This window comes from Otolemur garnettii, unplaced genomic scaffold (genome assembly GCF_000181295.1).
Source record: "Otolemur garnettii isolate 467f Iridium unplaced genomic scaffold, OtoGar3 scaffold00104, whole genome shotgun sequence".
NCBI classification, from domain to species: Eukaryota; Metazoa; Chordata; class Mammalia; order Primates; family Galagidae; genus Otolemur; species Otolemur garnettii.
Genome location: NW_003852499.1, coordinates 2,860,745 through 2,879,310, shown reverse-complemented (window position 1 = coordinate 2,879,310; position 18,566 = coordinate 2,860,745). Strand labels below are relative to the sequence as shown.

Here is an 18,566-nt window from a genome sequence, read left to right as displayed (position 1 = left end):
TCCAGACCCACTTAACAAATCATAAAAGCAAGCACTGGACTAAATGGCTTTTAAAGTATTGTCCAAGTCTAACATTCTATGGCTTTAAGATTTAATGAAAAAGAAACATTCGTTCATGGCACAGATATTTCTGGGCACCTCCTATGTGTCAGGTCCTGAGCTTAGTGGCTGACTGTGGCAAGTGCTGGAAAAGTGCACGCATGATAATGACGCTTTCCATGTGCAGAATGCTTTGCGGCACACCCAGTACTTCCTCGGGCATCATTTCATCCGGGCTCCATGAGAACTCTGCAAGGTGTGCCTGCCAGGTAGGATTAGCATCTCTGTTTTATAGATGAGAAAACTAAGATTCAGAGGGGCAGGGACTTGCCAGAGCCAGTGTTAAAATCATGCCTGGAACCCAGGTTTCCTGCTTCCCCATGCAGGGCCCTTTCCTTCGATCTAGCGTCCTTTGATCCTTGGCAGGTCCCCATGCACTGGGCCTAAGAAGGAAGCAGGCTGGAGGGCCCTCGCAGCCCCCTCCAAACCCAGAGCCCAGGCACTCCTGGTGCACCTGATCATCTTTATTATTAGTAAAACCATCAGCAGTGGCATCATTATTACTGTTATTCTTGGACATCAGAGAATTATGAACATCCCCAGAAATGGCGGGACACATGTTAGCCAGCTGTTCCCCATTATGCCCTCCCTGGGTACATGATATGCCTTTCATGTGCTTAAAATCATAAATAATTTTTAAAGTATGTTGCTCTTATTTTTTATTCCAGGGCTCAAATGTGGTTCTCATAAAAGCTTGCTTCGGCCTCACTGACACAGTGTAAGGAGTTTACTGAGAGTCCTTCTTTTCTTCTTTTTTCTTCCTTGTCTCTCTCAGCTTCTCCCTCCTGAGGGGCACAGCAGTGTGGTCTGAGGGCTGATTCGTTTCCCTTCTGTATTAAACTCATGTGCTTTCCTGGGCCTTAGGGGACATGCTACATATCTTGGACAGTATACAAGTCACTGTCTCCATTTTACAGATAAAGAAACCCAAGGTGCAAAACGTTTTACTAACATGCCCATCTGTGGTCCCTAAGGCTTAGGCTGCAGACCAGTACCAGGTCCCTGGCCCGTTAGGAACTGGGCCACACAGTAGGAGACGAGCAGCAGGCACCGGAGTAAAGCTTCATCTGTATTGACAGCTACTCCCCAATCACTTGCATCACCGCCTGAGCTCTGCCCCCTGTCAGCTCAGCGGCGGCATTAGGTTCTCAGAGGCGCACCAACCCTACTCTAAACCATGCCTGTGAGGAATCTAGGTTGTGCTCCTTATAAGAATCTAATGCCTGAAGATCTGAGGTGGAGCTAAGGTGATGATGCTGGTGCTGGGACCACCTAGCTGCAGGAAAACAAGCTCAAGAATTCCCACTGATTCTGCATTCTGGTGAGTTCTATGATTATTTCATTATATATTATGATGGAATAATAACAGAAATAAAGTGCACAATAAATGCAATGTACTTGAATCATCCTGGAACCATCTCCCTACCCACCCAGTTCATAGAAAAATTGCCTCCCATGAAACTGCTCCCTGGTGCATAAAACGTTGGGGACCGATGCCCAGCATCACACAGAGATCCAATGACCCTAAAGATCAAGGAAAAGGTGTGATAGTATAAGACAGAAACAGTATATCACGGATCCATGAGTGCCCTAAGAGGACCTCTGGCAGCAGCGGGCAGGAAAGTTCAGGCAGGAGGAATACAGACCAGGCATAAAGATGGAGCACATGCCCCAGCTGGGACCACATGTGTCAGCGGAAATTAATCCAGATCATCTGCCTTTTTAAAGTTATTTGTGCTTTCCCTGGCTCCTCCTGCGCTCTCAGAATCTTCAAGCCTTCATAGATATTATTCATGGCGTCGTAGTCACCTGGAGAGGTAGGGCTGAGCTCTACCACACCCTTCTCCTCAACTCTTACAGCAGAAGCCCGGCGAAGTCAAGCAGTGTGAAAAGGAAACCAGAAGTCACAGCTGAGCAAGGACAGAAGTCTACAGAGCAGAAGAAGCAAGCGGCAAGAGAAGCTGAATATTGCGTGGGATCGCTGCTCTATCCTCCTCCCCAACCATGCCGAGGGGCCACGCATGCGCTGAGCCTCACCGAGGGAGGGGCTCCGCGCTGCTGCCCACAGCACAGTTCTCCACGCGAGAGTGCCAGGCCCTTCACCCACGAAAATGGAAACAGCAGCAGGAGCTGCTAAGATCAGCTGAAAACTGGAGTCAAGAGGGAGACTCCTGGGTGGAGAAAAGGGGCTGGCAGTCCCTTCATCCCCGCTGGCACCTGCGGGCACATTTCCTATCTCAGCAATGCTGAATGTGGTGCTGAGATATTTGCAAAATGCACCTTCTCTATTGTCTAATTCTGTGTTTGTTTGTGGTTTTTAATTTTGTTGTCATTATGTCCTCTACACATAAATGAATGCGTGCTGACTTTTAAAATTGGTGATTAAATCCAAAGTTTTAAAATTTCACAGCATTGGGGGCTGCTCAGGAGCCACGGCTCCTGGCTTAGCCCTCTGTCTGCCTTTCTGTGCCATGCCCACACCGGCTTCTCTCAGTTCCTCAGACAGGCCTGAAACATGTCGTCCCAAAAGAGGGAAGGTTTTCCCCTGCCCCCTCCACCTGGCAAACACCTACCCAGCACTCAGGGCTCTGCTGAAATGGCACCTTCTCTCACCTGTCTGCTCTAGTTGGCTGTCTCGCCACACATATCCCACTCTTTTCTTCCGTGGGTGCCTTCCAACTCATAATTAGTCAAATGATGTCTGAAGCCTCCCCACACAGAAACCACATGGGACCCAGGACCAGTAGTAGTCACCACTGAATCACCATGACCAGCAGAGCATCTAGGTGAATAATGATATTCAAGAAATATTCATTGGATGGAGCATGAATAGGTGGAAAATGAAACCTTCCAAAGGATGAGGAGCTACACAACCTAACCACATCTCGGTACAACTGTCCTCTTTCTAAGTACTTCTCAGTAATGGGAAGAGGCTACTGGGGACCTAGATCAGGGTGGCTACTAATGGCTCATGCACTGCAAATACTGCTCCCTCATTGCACACACCCCTCATGGACTATACAACCCTATGTAAACAGGAATAGTTCTATCTCATTTAAAAGTTATTAATGGTAATAGCAAAATTAATACATTCTGAAAGTCATCTTGTAGGCTGAATAGGCAGGGACTCTTCCCCTATGATCAAGGATCTACAAGTTCTTCATCCTTAATACAACTCTAGTTTTCCCTGCTTTTTACTTTCTGGATTTACTGAACTATCAGAATAGTTCAAAAGAGTAAAAATCACCAAGGAAGAGTTGGCCAGAGTGAAGAGGGAATACAGGGTGAGCCTGTTGCTGAATTTCACATGGACTATTTACAGCTGTGGGCTAAAACACCTCTGGAACTTTATCCTGGACTCTGCCAGGATCGTGACCCAAAGAAGACCCTGGGGCTTGGAGCACAAGAATTATTTGGCATCATTGAGACAATGCAGCCATTACTTAATGAGCAACTAATATTGAAGGCATATCATTACTAGGTTTTCAGGGAATACCTGAGAAAAACAAAAACTAATTCTTGCTTTTAGGGGACTTAGGAGACTTTTGGAGAAATAAGAATATGGTGCCCAGAGCAGCAGAAGAAAAACTAACAGGTAAGATAAGTACTGACAGTCGAGTACCAAGGATCCTGAAAGGGTGAGATCAGTTCAGGCTGAGGAAATAAAGGAGGGTCTACCAGGGAAGTGAAACTTAGGCTGGGATTCAAAGGCTGAGCAGTATTTGTTTATTCAGGGAGTTCCACAAAGGCTCTGCTTTGGAGAAGAGCAGCCCTGCACAAGCAAGAGAACTCAGAGAAAACCCAGTGATGTTACTGAGCTCAGGGATACAAGGAAATCCCAGATGTGAAACAGATATCAGGGCTAAGTGTACTACCTATATAGTACAAAGCACAGCTTGAAGAGATGGCCATGGAGAACATTTTTACTCTTAGAAATCTGCACACAATCAGAGTGTGCCCTGGCACATCAGTTGAAAACCACTGGATTAGAGGTTCAGAAAAGCTTTCTTTGGGTTGTAATTCCACAAGGTTGTCTCAGCCCTAGGCATACCCTCACCTATTAGATCTAGCCTTGGAAAATTTTTTTTGTTATACACATTTACCCATTGGGTGGTTTCATAAATCTTTTTTTCAAAGTCTACCATAAGGACTATGAAATGTGGACAAGCTTTAAAACATGCTAATATCCTTCTTTGCTAATAGAAGAAGGTTTTTCTTAATCAAACCAATGGTTGCCTTTGGAAATAGAAGTATAAATGGGAAAAAATTGTTGAATAAGCAGTTCTTCTTGACTTAGCTATACCCAGTCTGCTTCCACCATTCAGGCCAAGGGGAACCTCTCCCAGGCCCTCCTATCTCATCAAAACAGAGATGGAATGTGACAAAGTAGTCATGGACATGCCAAGTCATGCAGCAAGATCCATGCCCAAATATTCCTCTGTGCAACCCCAAACTCAATGTCAACGAATGAACAAGGCTGTTTCAAGCCATCATAGAAGATGCAAAGTGGATTCGTATGATGCAGAACAAGCCAGCATGACTACCAGGTCTTGAATTGTTTGATTATTTCTTCCTGCCCAGAGGAAGAGTGTTAGTTTTCTAAGGCTATTGTAACAAATGACCACAAAGTAGGTGACTTGAAACAACAGAACTTTATTCACTCACCATTGTGAAGGCCACAAGTCTGAATTCAAGGTGTCAGGGGGGCTGCCCTCCCTCTGAAGTCTCTGTGGGGAAATTCTTATCTATTCCAGCTTCTAATGGCCCCAGGCATTCCTTGGCTTGGGACTGCATAATTCCCATCTCTGCCTCCTTCTTCTCCCCTATGTGTATCTGTGTCTCAAATCTCTTCTGTCTTTCTCTTATAAGGACACTTGTCCTTGTAAGTAGGCTCTATCCTAAATCCAGGAAGATCTCATCTTGAGATTGTTAACTCATTACATCTGCAAAGACCATTTTTCCAAATAAGATCATGTTCACAGGTTCTAAGGCTAGGACTTGGACATTCATACCATTACAAAGAGGATTACTGACTTTCAAAATATGAGCCTTGTGATGGTTGATTTTTGCGTCACCTTGACTGGGTCATGAGGAGTGCCTAACTATTTGGTCAAACATTATTCTGGGTATATCTATGAGAGTGCTTGGGGATGAGATTAACATTTCAATCAGTAGACTGAATAAAGCAGATTGCCCTTCCTGACATGGTGGCCCTCACCTAATCAGTTAAAAGCCTAACTAAAACAAAAAAGTTGACTCTCCTTCAGTAACAGGGAATGCCTCCTGCCTGACTACTTGAACTGGGACATCAGTCCAGATTCCAACCACAACATCAGTTCTGCTTGTATCTCGAGGCTTCTGGCTTTTGGATTAGAACCTATACCATTGATTTTCTAGGTTCTCAGGACTTTGAGCTTGGACTGGAACTATACTATCAGCTCTTTGGGGTCTCCAGCTCAAGGAATACAGACAAATATGCATACCATGGAATATTATGCAGCCTTAAAAAGGATGGAGACTTTACCTCTTTTACATTTACATGGATAAAATGGAACATATCCTACTTAGTAAAGTATCTCAAGAATGGAAGAAAAATATCCAATGTACTCAGTATTATTACGAAACCAATTTACAATCACTCACACTTTCATATGAAGAATAGATCACAACTATGGCCCAGGATGAAAGAGAGAGGAGGAGGGATGGGAGGGGAGGGGTAAGGTCAGATCGAGGGAGGGTGAATGGTGGACCTATGGTGCATAATGCAAGGGTACATGTCGGATCTATTAAGTATAGAGTATAAAATGTCTTAACACAATAATTAAGTAAATGAGATGAGGTATATATTAACCAGTGTGATGTAAACGCTCCTAATTCTATGTGAAATCAGCACATTGTACCCCATAAATGCATTAATGTATACATGATCTATGTGTTTATGATTTAATTTTTAAAAATTTTAAAAATTAAATAAAAGTAAATTCCATATAGTCTTTCTCTTTCTCACACTCTCCCCGCCCCCATGTCTCTGTGTGTGTGTGTGTGTGTGTGTGTGTGTGTGTGTGTCTTGGCCTAGCAGAGTCCCTGAGGCAGGGTGGGAGCCATGAGCCAAGGGAAGGAGCTCCTTTTTGCAAAAACCATGGCTACCAATTCCGAATCTCTAGAAGGGCAGTAACATGTATCTGAGAACAATTTCCCATCATTTAAAAAGCTTAATAAATTAATATTTTTCTCCTAAGGGACCAATCAAGCTAATTAAAATGACAAGTTTATTTGCTTTTTTAACTAGAATAACATTCAGTTCAGTGTGGAAACACTGATTTTTTTTCACACTAACCAGAAAATTCTTACTGGCAGTTATATATGTTCTCTGTTCATAAAAAGGAGATGAGTTATTTTTTAATAAAGGCAGGTTAGTAGTTACAAATATTTCAAAACATGGGTTTCATGGGAGAGAAGTAAAATACCAATGGCATTTCTGATCTATCTGTTACCTTTGAATCAAGTGAACTCATCAGAAATTCAAAGACATTACTTTGTAGTACACCCCTCTCTAAACTATAGTTTATCATTACATGCTCAGTTTTTATCCAGAATTAGTTCAGCAGTGGCAGTACAAAAAGCAGTCCAACACTTTATGTGACCTCATTACTGAAAACATAATCTCTTATATTATTCATGTCATTTATGTAACAATTATGTTTTAGCAACAAGAAAAAGCCCCTCTTCTGACAAAACAGATGCTGATGTCTATGGGTAATGCCAACCATTGACCTTTCTGCCATGGCACCCAGGAAGCTCAAAATGAATTATGTTTCACATCAATCACCACAATTTTTAATTTCTACTATCATTATTTCCCCTTCACTTTCCTACTCCACACTCAATTACATGATTCTCTTTCTATTTGTTCTTTTCTAAAATGATCCATTTGTATCATATTTGCTCTTTTGGTTGTAATACATTTCAAGTCCCATTTTAGGAGACAGACTAAGATATGAATTAAATAACCCAATGGGGGTAGAGCCAACCGTAGAACTCAAGGTCTCCACTTGTCACACCTACAGTCTTGCTCTTGAAAAAGGTGTCTTCAAGCTGTCCCTTCTGCATGGAGGGGCCCAAACAGTCTTCCTCTGGCTTTCCCAGTGACTGCACTGCAGACGTCGCACATGGAGACATCATATTAAAGGACCCCCCATGGACCTGTGCTCAAGGAAACAGAAATCCCCTAGCACATAGTCCAAAGGCCATCTGTTCCTTCCTCTCCACAGATTTCATGTCTGGACTTCTTAGTAGAATTAAGGGACAGGGCCCGTTTTTCCCCCAGCGCTGCAGACACTGGCTGTGAAGAGAGAGGAAGGGGAAAGAGCAGGAAGCAACAATCCCAATCTGGCACAAGCTGTGCTGCCCTCCCTCCACATAGCACTGTGAACAGCAGTAACAGCAGCGGTCATCACAGACCACATGAGCCTCTGTGCAAGGCACTCTCATACATCACACCACTGCTCACAAGAGCCCTCCACAACACTGATCACTCCCGTTTGGGAGGATACGTGTGGAGCTCTGAACCTGCTTTCCTAAAAAAAGATGTGACTTGGGGGTGGCACCTATGGCTCAAGGAGTAGGGTGCCAGCCCCATATAACAGGGGTGGCAGGTTCAAATCCAGCCCCAGGCCAAAAAAACGATGTTACTTGCATGCAAAGGACTCATAAGCTAAAGTCCTTACAGACCCTAGGGACAGTAAAGAAGACCTCTGTGGTATCATTCTACTAATAAAAGCAACAAAAGCTCTGAAAATTTGGACAAAAGTAATTTTTACCCATCCTAGGCATGTCACTTCTTGCAAATTTCATGGGCAAATGATTTTGTTGGCAATAAATTCTTCCTTAACAGGTCAGATAGCAACTCCTCAACCATTCCCAGCTTTGTCATGTGAAATAAGTAAATGGAAGAGGTGAGAAAAAGCTGTTGATTCATGTATATATTTCAAAAAATGAATGAGAAATAAGCATTGATGGCAAGCACAATCTAGAAGCACCACCTTGGTCATGAACCCGTGTGAGAGAGCACCTGCTCCCAGACACCCTTCCCAGACCTCCTCAGGCTGCTCGGGCCACTGGCCAGGCCTTCCCACTCTCTCTTGTGCATGGATGCTGAGTGTCCCTCACAAAATGCTGGCTCTTCTATTGTTGTTTCTGGAAAACAAATGCTTCCTTCCAAGATTCTCCCTCCCAGTTAATATCTGTGCTCAGGACTCCGAGTCCCTGGACACATTACGATGGATTTGTCCAGGTTTGAGATCTTGATTTCATGATTTCCTCCCCATCTTCCTGGTCTCTCCGGACCCTGTTGAGTTATGATCCAAGCCTCCACCGGCCGGAGGATACTTAACTGATCCCACGCCATCCCTCGTCCTTCTTCCATGTTCCGCCAGCTACAGGATGCGTTTCTCTGCAAATGTGGGTTTTTACCTTATTTTAGTCACTTCCCAAATTCATTTTGTTGTTGTTGTTGTTTTGCAGTTTTTGGCCAGGGCTGAGTTTGAACCTGCCACCTTCGGCATATGGGTCCGGCGCCCTACTCCCTTGAGCCACAGGCTCTACCCCCCAAATTCATTTTTAAAAGGAGAGAAATGTCACAAGGCTTGACGCAGGCCCTCTGCAGACTTTCTGTATTATCTTCCACCCTCCCTACTACTCTTTGACCCACAACCCCATCCCCGGGATCAGAGTCGCAGGTTAATTTTTATAAACATAGGCATCCTACATAGCATGCCAAGTTACTTCCTTCCTGTGTGTAACACCTGTGAAGTCAACCACAAGCCACACCTGTATGCTCTGGATACAGGGAGGACAAAGGGACACAGGGACACAGGGCGTGTCAGAACAGTCTGCCTGAGTAGAGTCTGGGACTCAGAAACTTTGGGGAAAAAACATCTTCCTGTGATATCTGCAGACTTATGGGATCAACCATGTGGCTTTGCCTCACCCAACTTCCAACCCACCATATTGACACACAGAATCTATGCTGTGCTCGTGAGTTGCTCTTTGACACGGTATCCAACCACTGCTCTGATGTCTGGGCACATGCACCCCTCTAGTTCTGCCCTGCACCCATCAGCTCGGTGAGGGCCTGAGCTGTTTCTGCACCCTCAATGCCTCCCCAGAGTCCCTCTCACAGTGGGGCTTCATTAATGTGGGCTGTCTACGTGGTCAGGAAGGAAGTTGATGGGGGGACCAAGAATTGAGAACACACATAAAAATATTTCAGAAAGCAAACACAATAGCAAGCTCCTGCCTATCCATAGACTGGTTAAGAATTGGAGTTGTACAATAGGCTTTTAAGAAAAATGAGGCAGGTATTATTATGCCCATAGCATAATTAGGAGACCGGGGCATCTTAAACCATACAGCAAATAAGTACAGAACCAAGGCTACAAAAGTCTGCTCTTCTGAGGCCTCATCTAGTAGAGTCTCTACCACCTGATGCTGCCAAAATGACAAGGGAGAGGGAAACCCAGAGATGGCCAATTTAGAGGCCATCCTCACCCTGATCAATTGCCTACAAACACAAGTACAGGTACTACCTAAACTACACATGGCAAGTTCCAAAGAGCTAATGTCTAGGGACATTGAAACTCTGAGGCAGAAATGTCATTTATGCAAAATCAGGTTCTACAGGTATAAGCCTGTGAAAGGACAAACCAGGGCCCAGAGGGGCCAAAGACAGAGGATGAGTCTGGGAATGAGAAGGAAAAGGAGGCAGAGAAACAAGAGGTGTGGGGGTGTGGCAGGGTGTGCCGAGAACAGAGGGGAGGCTAGCACAGGGCACTGGGAGAGGGTGGTGGAAGGGAGAAGAGAGATGAAAAAGCCTAGGAGAGAAAGAAGGATGGAAAGGAGAGCACAGAAGACAAACGGGTGAGGGAGGGCAGAAGGAGACGTACAACTTCTCGGCTTCTACGTTCCCACTACAGGATCATTCCAGGGGTCTGAAACACCAGCATCAGGGTTAGAGTTTTGCTCACCTTCTTTCCAAGGAACAGCAGCAAAGATTAAAACATAGTAAACAAGATACAAATACAATGAGGTTAAGAGAACGTTAGATTTTCAGATACCTCAAAGAGAAAGGAGAAGAATATATGGTAGTGAGGAGGAACATCGAGGAAAGAGTAGGGAAAGGGTTGGCCAAGGACCCCACCCGTGAAGTAGAAACCTCAACTGCAAACTGAGACTTAAACCAAGTTGCTGGGAGATCTGGAGAACATCAGGTGAGGAATGGCAGAGGTGATGCCTGTGCTTGAGGGTGATGACATGAAGTGTGAGAGAACTAAAGCTAAGAGACAAGAGACAGCAGTGCAACCAAGGGGAAAAGACCATGGTGCAGCCCCTGGGAAACCAGGACACAGGGTGTGTGTCTCCCTCAAGTGCACCTTTTACTGGCAGAATGTTTACAGCTAATATCCATGCCTGGGTTTGTGCGTTGTTTAGTGAGACTTTGTCTACCTGTCATGGAGTTATTGTTCATCTTAATAGATCTGCAGGAACCGAGCCCAAAGAATGTATTCTTCTTGAGCGAGGGATTCATGATGGCATTAGTCACATGTTAGTATTTGGTGAGTGATTTTTGATGGAGACAGTAGACGGGTTGGCAGTGAAGTTGATATTAGCATAGCCAACAGCATAAACCTTTTGGACTTGTTGACTATAACGATGCTACTGACAGTGGGTATGGTGATGAGAAGACAAGTGATAATAGTTGTAGCACAGAGGGCAACATATACGGGATTTGGCTAATGGTGGGGAGGGTGGAAATGATAACAGTCAGTTGCAATGATCAAGACTGATCTCTGAGAGAAGGAGGGAGGGGGTCTGGAAATGAAGAGCAGAGAGACAGAAGGAGGGAGGGGGCTGGGAGTCTCAGTGTGTGACACACCTTTTGAGAGCAAGACACAATTATAAGAGGGACTTTACCTAACAAATGCGATCAGTGTAACCTGGTTTCTTGTATCCTCAATGAATCCCCAATAATAAAAAAAAAATTTTTTTTAAAGAAGAGTGAACTCTGAAAAGGTAGGTCACTGCTTATGCGACTACATCAGGGATGTGGGTGCTTGTGGTGGGGGAGAGAGGCAGAGACAGACCAAGAGAGACAGAGAGACCACCCACAGACCACCCATGTTTAAACTAGGGTACTGTCTGCCCAGGACACTCCCTAAGAGACATCTCAAACTGTCAAAGTCAATAGCCACTCCTTTCCCCTAAAATCCCTAATAAAAAAAGAATGGGGAAATTTATGAACACATGCCTCTTTTTTTATTTGGAGCTATTTGCTAGATTTTATTATATCATACAAAGAGACATGTCACATAGGAATTCCCTAGGTAGGTTTTTAAATTATAGCATATAGAGCCTATCCGAATGAAAACTCCCTCAAACAGCATCTAAACTATATAGTTGTCAACCCAGATGTGCATCAGAACTTCCCAGGGATTTATTTTAACAACAATGATGCAGAATCTCATTTTATACCAACCAATAGAATCAAAGTCCCAGAGTTGAGAAATTGGCATGAGCACGTTGAAAATACTTCCCAGATGATTTTAATCAACTCACATGATTAAGACCCTTGTTTTATAGAAGAGATAAGTGAAACCCACCATGACACAATATTTAGTGGTGGAATCATAACCAGAATAGGTATCTTCATAGGAAGTTTGAGGCTATTTCTCCTGTGAGCTTCTGATGCAATCAGCATGGCATATGCCAGCTCTCATTGCTATATTCACTCTAAAGAAAAGCTTGGTAATATTAGGACCTCTAAGAAGAGGGAGAAAAGAGGCATAAAAGAAAAATGGAAACTGGACCAGGACAATGACTGGCTTCTCAAGAAACACAACCCATGCTGTAGAAGGATTTCCTTCCCACCCCAACTCTTCCCTGTCCCACCCACACCATGGATCCCTGGGGAGACCAGTGTGATTTCAATTTCACAGAACCTACATCCCACCTGGCCCTATTCCCAAACTATCTGCATCCATTCAGCCTTCAGAAAGCCCAGGACCCAAGAGAAACATGTTCATACTTTCTTGGTGGGAACTTTGATCTTCAAGAATTCTGCCTCTCTGGCCAGCACCTGCCACGGGGCGTGTATCCGCACAAAGATGGATCCCTGGCTTTTATTCTGCAAGGTACAAAGAAAAAAGAAATGAAAACACTTGTAAGGACATAGTTTACATTCCTAGCTCCCCAACCAGACTAGAAGCCCAGACCTTCAGATTCTGGGTTTTGTTCTCTTTTAACTTCCCTAGGGACCAGGTCCCCCCACTCCTAACCAATTCATCAGTTCTTTTCCAGAAATGCCCTCATCAAAAACCATAAGGTAGTTGTTCTCAAAGTGTGGTCCCTAGACGTTTAGTGTGGCTTCAGAGGGAAAAAAAGTTAAAACAGTTTTGTTCACAGATTTGAAATGTAAGCAGTTATGATGGTCATGGAAATCCCATTGTACTTAATAACAATCGGTGGCTGATCCTCTGCAAGCATGCAGTGAGCAACCTGCAGTTTGCCTCCATTCACATGTTTTCATCATTCATTGCTCAAGGCTGCATTTGGTTCTACGATCATGCTGTGTTTTTTAGCCCCACACCACAAAAGTAGCCCACCGAAGCCTAAAAGCAATGATATAAATAATAATGCAAATAGTACAACAAAAAAGAATATCCTAAACATAAATCAAGAACAGGGCTCCAGTGTGAACACAGAGCATGAATCTACATCCCAGGACAAGCGATTGTGTTGCATGTTGATTTCACCCAAAAATGAAAAGCCGTTTTGAGTATGTGAAAAATTGGGTTTTACCAACTCAGCAACTCATTTGGCCCTGGTGACCATTATACATATTTGTCAGATTAAGAGAGGGAACCAGCCTCATCTCTAAGTATAAGCTCCATTTTTCTTTTTTCCAGAACAAACATGTAAAAGGAAGAAAAATATTTTCTCATGTTAATTTAATTTTGTCATTAAAGAATCAAAGAAGATCAAAACCAAGTAGGAAAAACTGTCAGAATTCCCATTATTGCCAAGAAGCTTCTAAAGCTACCTGAAAAATTAACCACAAACATTGTGTTTAAACCCACTCATTGTGCTCTTACAACCCTTCATCATATATTCCCTCTGATCTTGGTTTAGTGTTGAAGAGAATAGTGGACCCCATCCATTTGCAGAGTTTTCAAGGTGCTGGGGCAGAGAAATAGATGGCAAATAGAAGACCACTTTACCCCAGGGAAGGACACCATCCATGAAGAGGCTCATATACATTTTTGAAAAGATGAATAAAAAAGATATTTTATGCCACTCCCTTAATGCAAATGAAGACTCTTTCTGTGATTTTTTTCAATGACAGTCTCACAATATATTCTGTAATTCAAACATTCAGAAACTTAACCCTACTTTGGGGATGAAAGTTTATGATTTTTAAGGTAGAAGAATGAAGAATAAGCCAGGATTTCCTAAGAAGATTGAACTGTGGTGTGAAAGGCCTGGATAGTCTAGAGTTTGCAAATGCTTCAAAATAATAACGATGACCACAATGCATGTTTATTTAGTGTATATCATGTGCTAGAACTGAACTAGGTAGTCACATGCTTTATTTAGTTCGTCTGACATTCACAACTATGCTGTGAGTCAGTCTCTCTCTTTCTCTCTATTCTACAATTGAGGAAACCGAGGCATGGAAAATTTAAATGATCTTCTCAAAGTTACACAGATGGTGTGATAAAAATTGTTCTCCAATCCAGACAGTTTGGGCTCTACCTGATGGAGGCAGACATGACCTGCCACTGGACATAGTTAAAAACCACACCCAAGGACAACAAAAGAACATGAAGATGTGTTTTTTTAGACTAAAATCAAGTCAAAGGGTTACTAAGGAACCCATGTGGCATCCCTAAGATGAAACCCTCAACCTTCCAGTTCCCAAGTGAGACAGAATTCTGACAAAATGCTGAAAGGGGCCTTCAGTTGAGAAGGAGAGTCAATTTCCACATCTATCTCTAGGTAGAATATCCAGGACTACAAGATAGTCATCGATCACTTGCTGCTACCTCTAACTGTAATCTCAGCTTTTCTCATTTAGTGAATATAAAGGGTAAGAAAAGAAACCATCTGTGGAAGCTGACCTGCAAGCCCCTCTTCTCCATCACGGTCCCAGAAATGATGCTTCTGGTGAAAGATGGCAGAGTATCATCCCTCTTACTAAGATGATCTCATGACTATTGTGAATGTTAATATATTATCTATGTGCATATCCTTAAATTATGATGAATGCCTTTTTAACTTTCTCTAGAGTTGGTGGTTTAAGTATGTACCAAATGTCAGTTAAGTGGGTACAGATGTTCTAAGCTTGAGGAAGAGTTGGAAGGGCAAAGGTCAAATTCCAAAGACTTGGTGGCAGACTGCTAGCTGTCCCCTGATACCCATTCTCATGTTCTTCATTTTTAATTAAACACATGGATATCTAGAATCAAGGCTACTAGACCTTCTTTGCAGTGAGATGTTTCCATAACAGTAATTTCTGGCCAATGTTGAGTAGGAGGAAGTGTCTAGTAACATTCTTCAAAAAGGTGTCTTTTGCCCTTCATTTTCTTCCCTCCCCCAATTTGCTGCCTGGAGCATGGCTACAAGCATTTTAGACCTTGAGGTCAAAGTCAAGGCCAAAAGCAGCCATGAGTCAAGACAGAAGCTGGGTCCGAGTCTACGGTCATAGCAGCCCTGGACTGCCTCTTGGATTTTTACGTAAAAGGTAAAATTCTACCTTGTTTAACTTTTGTGATTTTAGCGCCTCTATCAATCATGCAAAATTATTTCCCAATATGGGGGCATTAATTTTCTCCAGCAGAGCATGGTGCTTCTCCATTTTCTCCTCTAATGGAGCTTGTTTTAAATGAAAATAAAAGCAAGAATGCAGTTTTGTGGTGGTGACATCTAGTCATCATGTTCCTTTCATCCCATGCAATGTTGTTATCTTCTCATAAAAGGAAAAACATACCAGCTTATGTGAAATATTAGCTGGTGTGACTAGTTATGTCTGTCAAAGGAAAAAAAAAAATCTTTGAAAACCCCTGATCAGAACCATGACCAAATGCAGAAGCTCTTTTTACTAACCTAGGAATTTAAAATTGCAGGTTAATATGTATTGAGTTTAACATGTATTGAATGCTAAGATTAAAGGCAGGTGCTGTGGTTCACTTTGGGAGGCGGAGGTGGGCGGATTCCTTGAGACCAGCCAAGACTTTGAAACCAGCCTGAGCAAAATAGCAAGATCCCATTTCTGCAAAAAAATAGAAAACTTAGCCAGGAAGGATGGCATATGCCTATAGCCTTAGTTTCTCAAGAGGCTAAGTCAGGAGTTTAAGGTTACAGTGACTTGTGATGACCCCACTGCACTCCAGCCCAGGCAAGAGAGCAAGCTTTTGTCTCAAAAAAAAAAAAGAAAAGAATGAATGAATGAAAAGAAAAGAAAAAATTTCCTTGTCCTCTAGACACATTCAACATCCATTCTGCCCTGCCTTTGGATTTGGATTATTCCAAGCATAGTAACAGAATAGAAAAGAGCAGCTTGGAGCTTCTAAGTCAGATGAAGATTTGAATCCTCTGTGAGTTACTGTGAACAGTGTTGCAATAAAAAACAGGGTTGTAGGTAACACTTTTGATATGATTTGAACATTTGATCCCTCCAAATCCCGTGTTGAAATTTGATCCTCAGTGTTGGGGGTGTAGCTGGCAGCAAGTGTCTGGGTCATGGCAGTGGATCCCTCATGAATGGCTTGGTGTCCTCCCTGCCACAGAGAGTGGATTCTCCCTTTTCCAGTTCATCTGAGAGCTGGTTATTTAAAGAAGCTGGGTACCACCTCCTCTCTCTTGTTCCTTCTCTCACCATTCACATGTCTGCTCCTCCTTCACCCTCTACTGCGACTGGAAGCTCCCTGAAACCCTCCCCAAAAAGCAGATGCTGATGCCATGTTTCTTGTACAGTCAACAAGACTGTGAAATATGAAATGTGAAATACACAACAAAGAACCATGAGCCAAATAAACCAATCTTCTTTATTAATTACCCAACCTCAGGTATTTCCTTTATAGCAATGACAAACGGAATAATACACCTTTGATAGAATGATTTCCTTTCCTTTGAATAAGTACCCAATAGTGGTATCACTAAAAGTGAATCTACTTTTAGTTTTTTAAGAAACTCCATACTGTTTTGCAAAATGGCTGCACTAATTTACATTCCCACCAACTGTGTCTAAGAGGTCCCCCTTCCCTGCATCCTCAACAGCAGGATACTTTTTGTCTTTTTGATATTAGTCTTTCTAACCAGGATAAAATGTCATCTCATTGTGGTTTTGATTTGCATGTCTCTGATGATTAGCAATTTCAGTATTTTTTCATCTACCCATTGGCCATTTATTTGTATGTCTTCTTTTGAGAAATATCTATTCGGATCCTTTGCCCACTTGAGTTATGGGGGGGGGGGGTTGTTTGGTTGGTTGGTTGGTTTTTTTGTTTGTTTGTTTGCTGTTGAGGAATCAACCTAAATGTCCACCAAGAGATGAATGAATAAAGAAAATGCAGAATACATATACAATGGAATAGCCCCTAAAAAAAGAATGAAATCCTACCATTGTTCACAGCAGGGTGGACAAGCCTGGAGGGCATTATGTTAAATAAAATATGCCAGGCACAGAAAGATAAGTACTACATGTTCTCACTGATGTGTGAAAGCTAAAAAAGAAAAATGGAGCTCATGGAAAAAGAGAGGAATTGTGGGTACTAGAGGCAGGGAGGTATGGGGGAAGGGAGGATGGGCAGAGGTTGGTTATTGGATACAAAATTACAGGTAGATAGAAGGAATAAGTGCCGGTGTTCTGTAGCACTGTAGAGTGAATAAGGTTAACTATATTTTAGTGTATACAGGGTGGACATAAAATTCATGTGCCATTTACTATGTTAACCTATTTTAAATTGCACATGAACTTTATGTCCACCCTTTATTTTCAAAAAGATAAAAAAAAAAAAAAGAAAGAAAAGAAGATTTTGAACACTCTCAACACAAATAATACACATTTGAGGTGACAGATATGCTAATAATTCTGATTTGATCCTTACACATTGTATACACATCCCAAAATATCTATCACTCTTTACTCCGCACCCATACAATTATTACCTGTCAATTAAAAGTAAATGGAAAAAAACATGTTCAAAACAGCATCTGATAATAGCAAAATACTGAAAGCAACTCCAAAAAATTATAGAAGGGGATTAGAATGGAGAAAAAAATTATCTAGTTGTATATATTGCCTCCTGGTTTAGAGAGTCAGATAGAATCAGCATGTCTCACTAATTCTAGAATCTTTATCTGAAAATAAACAGATCTATGCATCAATGTCTTTTTTAAAAAAGATTGGGAAGGTCACTTAACCGAATGAGCCTCAGTGTCTTTATCTGAGTCAAGAAGGTAAGAAACACTGCAAGACTGTTGTGAGGATTAGAAGTAAAGTAGGTGACATCCCCCCATCCCCCCCCATGCCTGGAACATGTAACCTTTCCTGACCATCAACCATTACTGTGCTGATTAGCTCTGCCCACACAGAAAGACTGTTTCCTGACTGCAGGGACAGAGTCTGACGCTTCTATATTTCTAAAGCACCTAGCACAGGCCTGAACACATAGTAGGTCCTCACCAGAGAAAAACAGCTCTTATTAAATTAAAATTGTGAATAAGCAATGCTGCTTCCTTTGCCATATTGTACTTTTGAAATTATCTGCAGGATTTTCAAAATGTCCCCTATACCCTAAAGTAATTCATAGGTTAAAAATACAGTGTCTCTCCAGAATATGAGGACAACATCAGAAAACACTACTTTCTGAAATCAACAACAAAATTTAACACAAAATGTAAGAGAGGATATAACCCATCCCTAAAAGAGATTTTAAAATAAAGAAATCAATATGGCTGGAAGAGCTCCCAAATCTCATAAGGCAACTAAAATTTAAGTTTTCGTAAAATGAACTGTAACAAACAATTTGGTTCTGGCCATCAGAGGAAAGAAAACAAGCACACTAAGATTTCTGTAAGAAAGGGGAGGCCTGTCCCCCTGGGGGACGTACATTGTCCAGGGGAACGAAATGTGAAATACACAACAAAGCAGGACGTTTCCCTAGCTCAATTGAAATGTCCCACAAAACTATGCAACAACTTTCACTGTGATTCTACTTTCGTAACTCTCCAGTTCTGAGTACCAGGGATTGGTACCCAAAAAGAGCGTGTGAATACTTTGGTCAAAGGATGTGAATGCTTAGTCATAACCTGACTTTCTGGTGTAGCCATCTCTTTCAAAGTGTGTTGGTTTCCCAGAGCCATCCAGCACTAAATGAACCCACATGCACCTGAGTTCACAGAGGAGTTAA

At 42.5% G+C, this 18,566-nt stretch overlaps 1 protein-coding gene across 1 annotated transcript in view; it reads right to left on the bottom strand.

Annotated features, from left to right (window-relative positions):
- The window catches only part of ANO2 (anoctamin 2), a 337,924-nt gene that overhangs the window by 257,942 nt on the left and 61,416 nt on the right, over nt 1-18,566 (bottom strand). Inside the window, exon 3 of the mRNA XM_012809303.1 lies at nt 12,182-12,280. Coding sequence (XP_012664757.1) covers nt 12,182-12,280 — 99 coding nt within the window. The remainder of the gene's footprint in view (nt 1-12,181; nt 12,281-18,566) is intronic.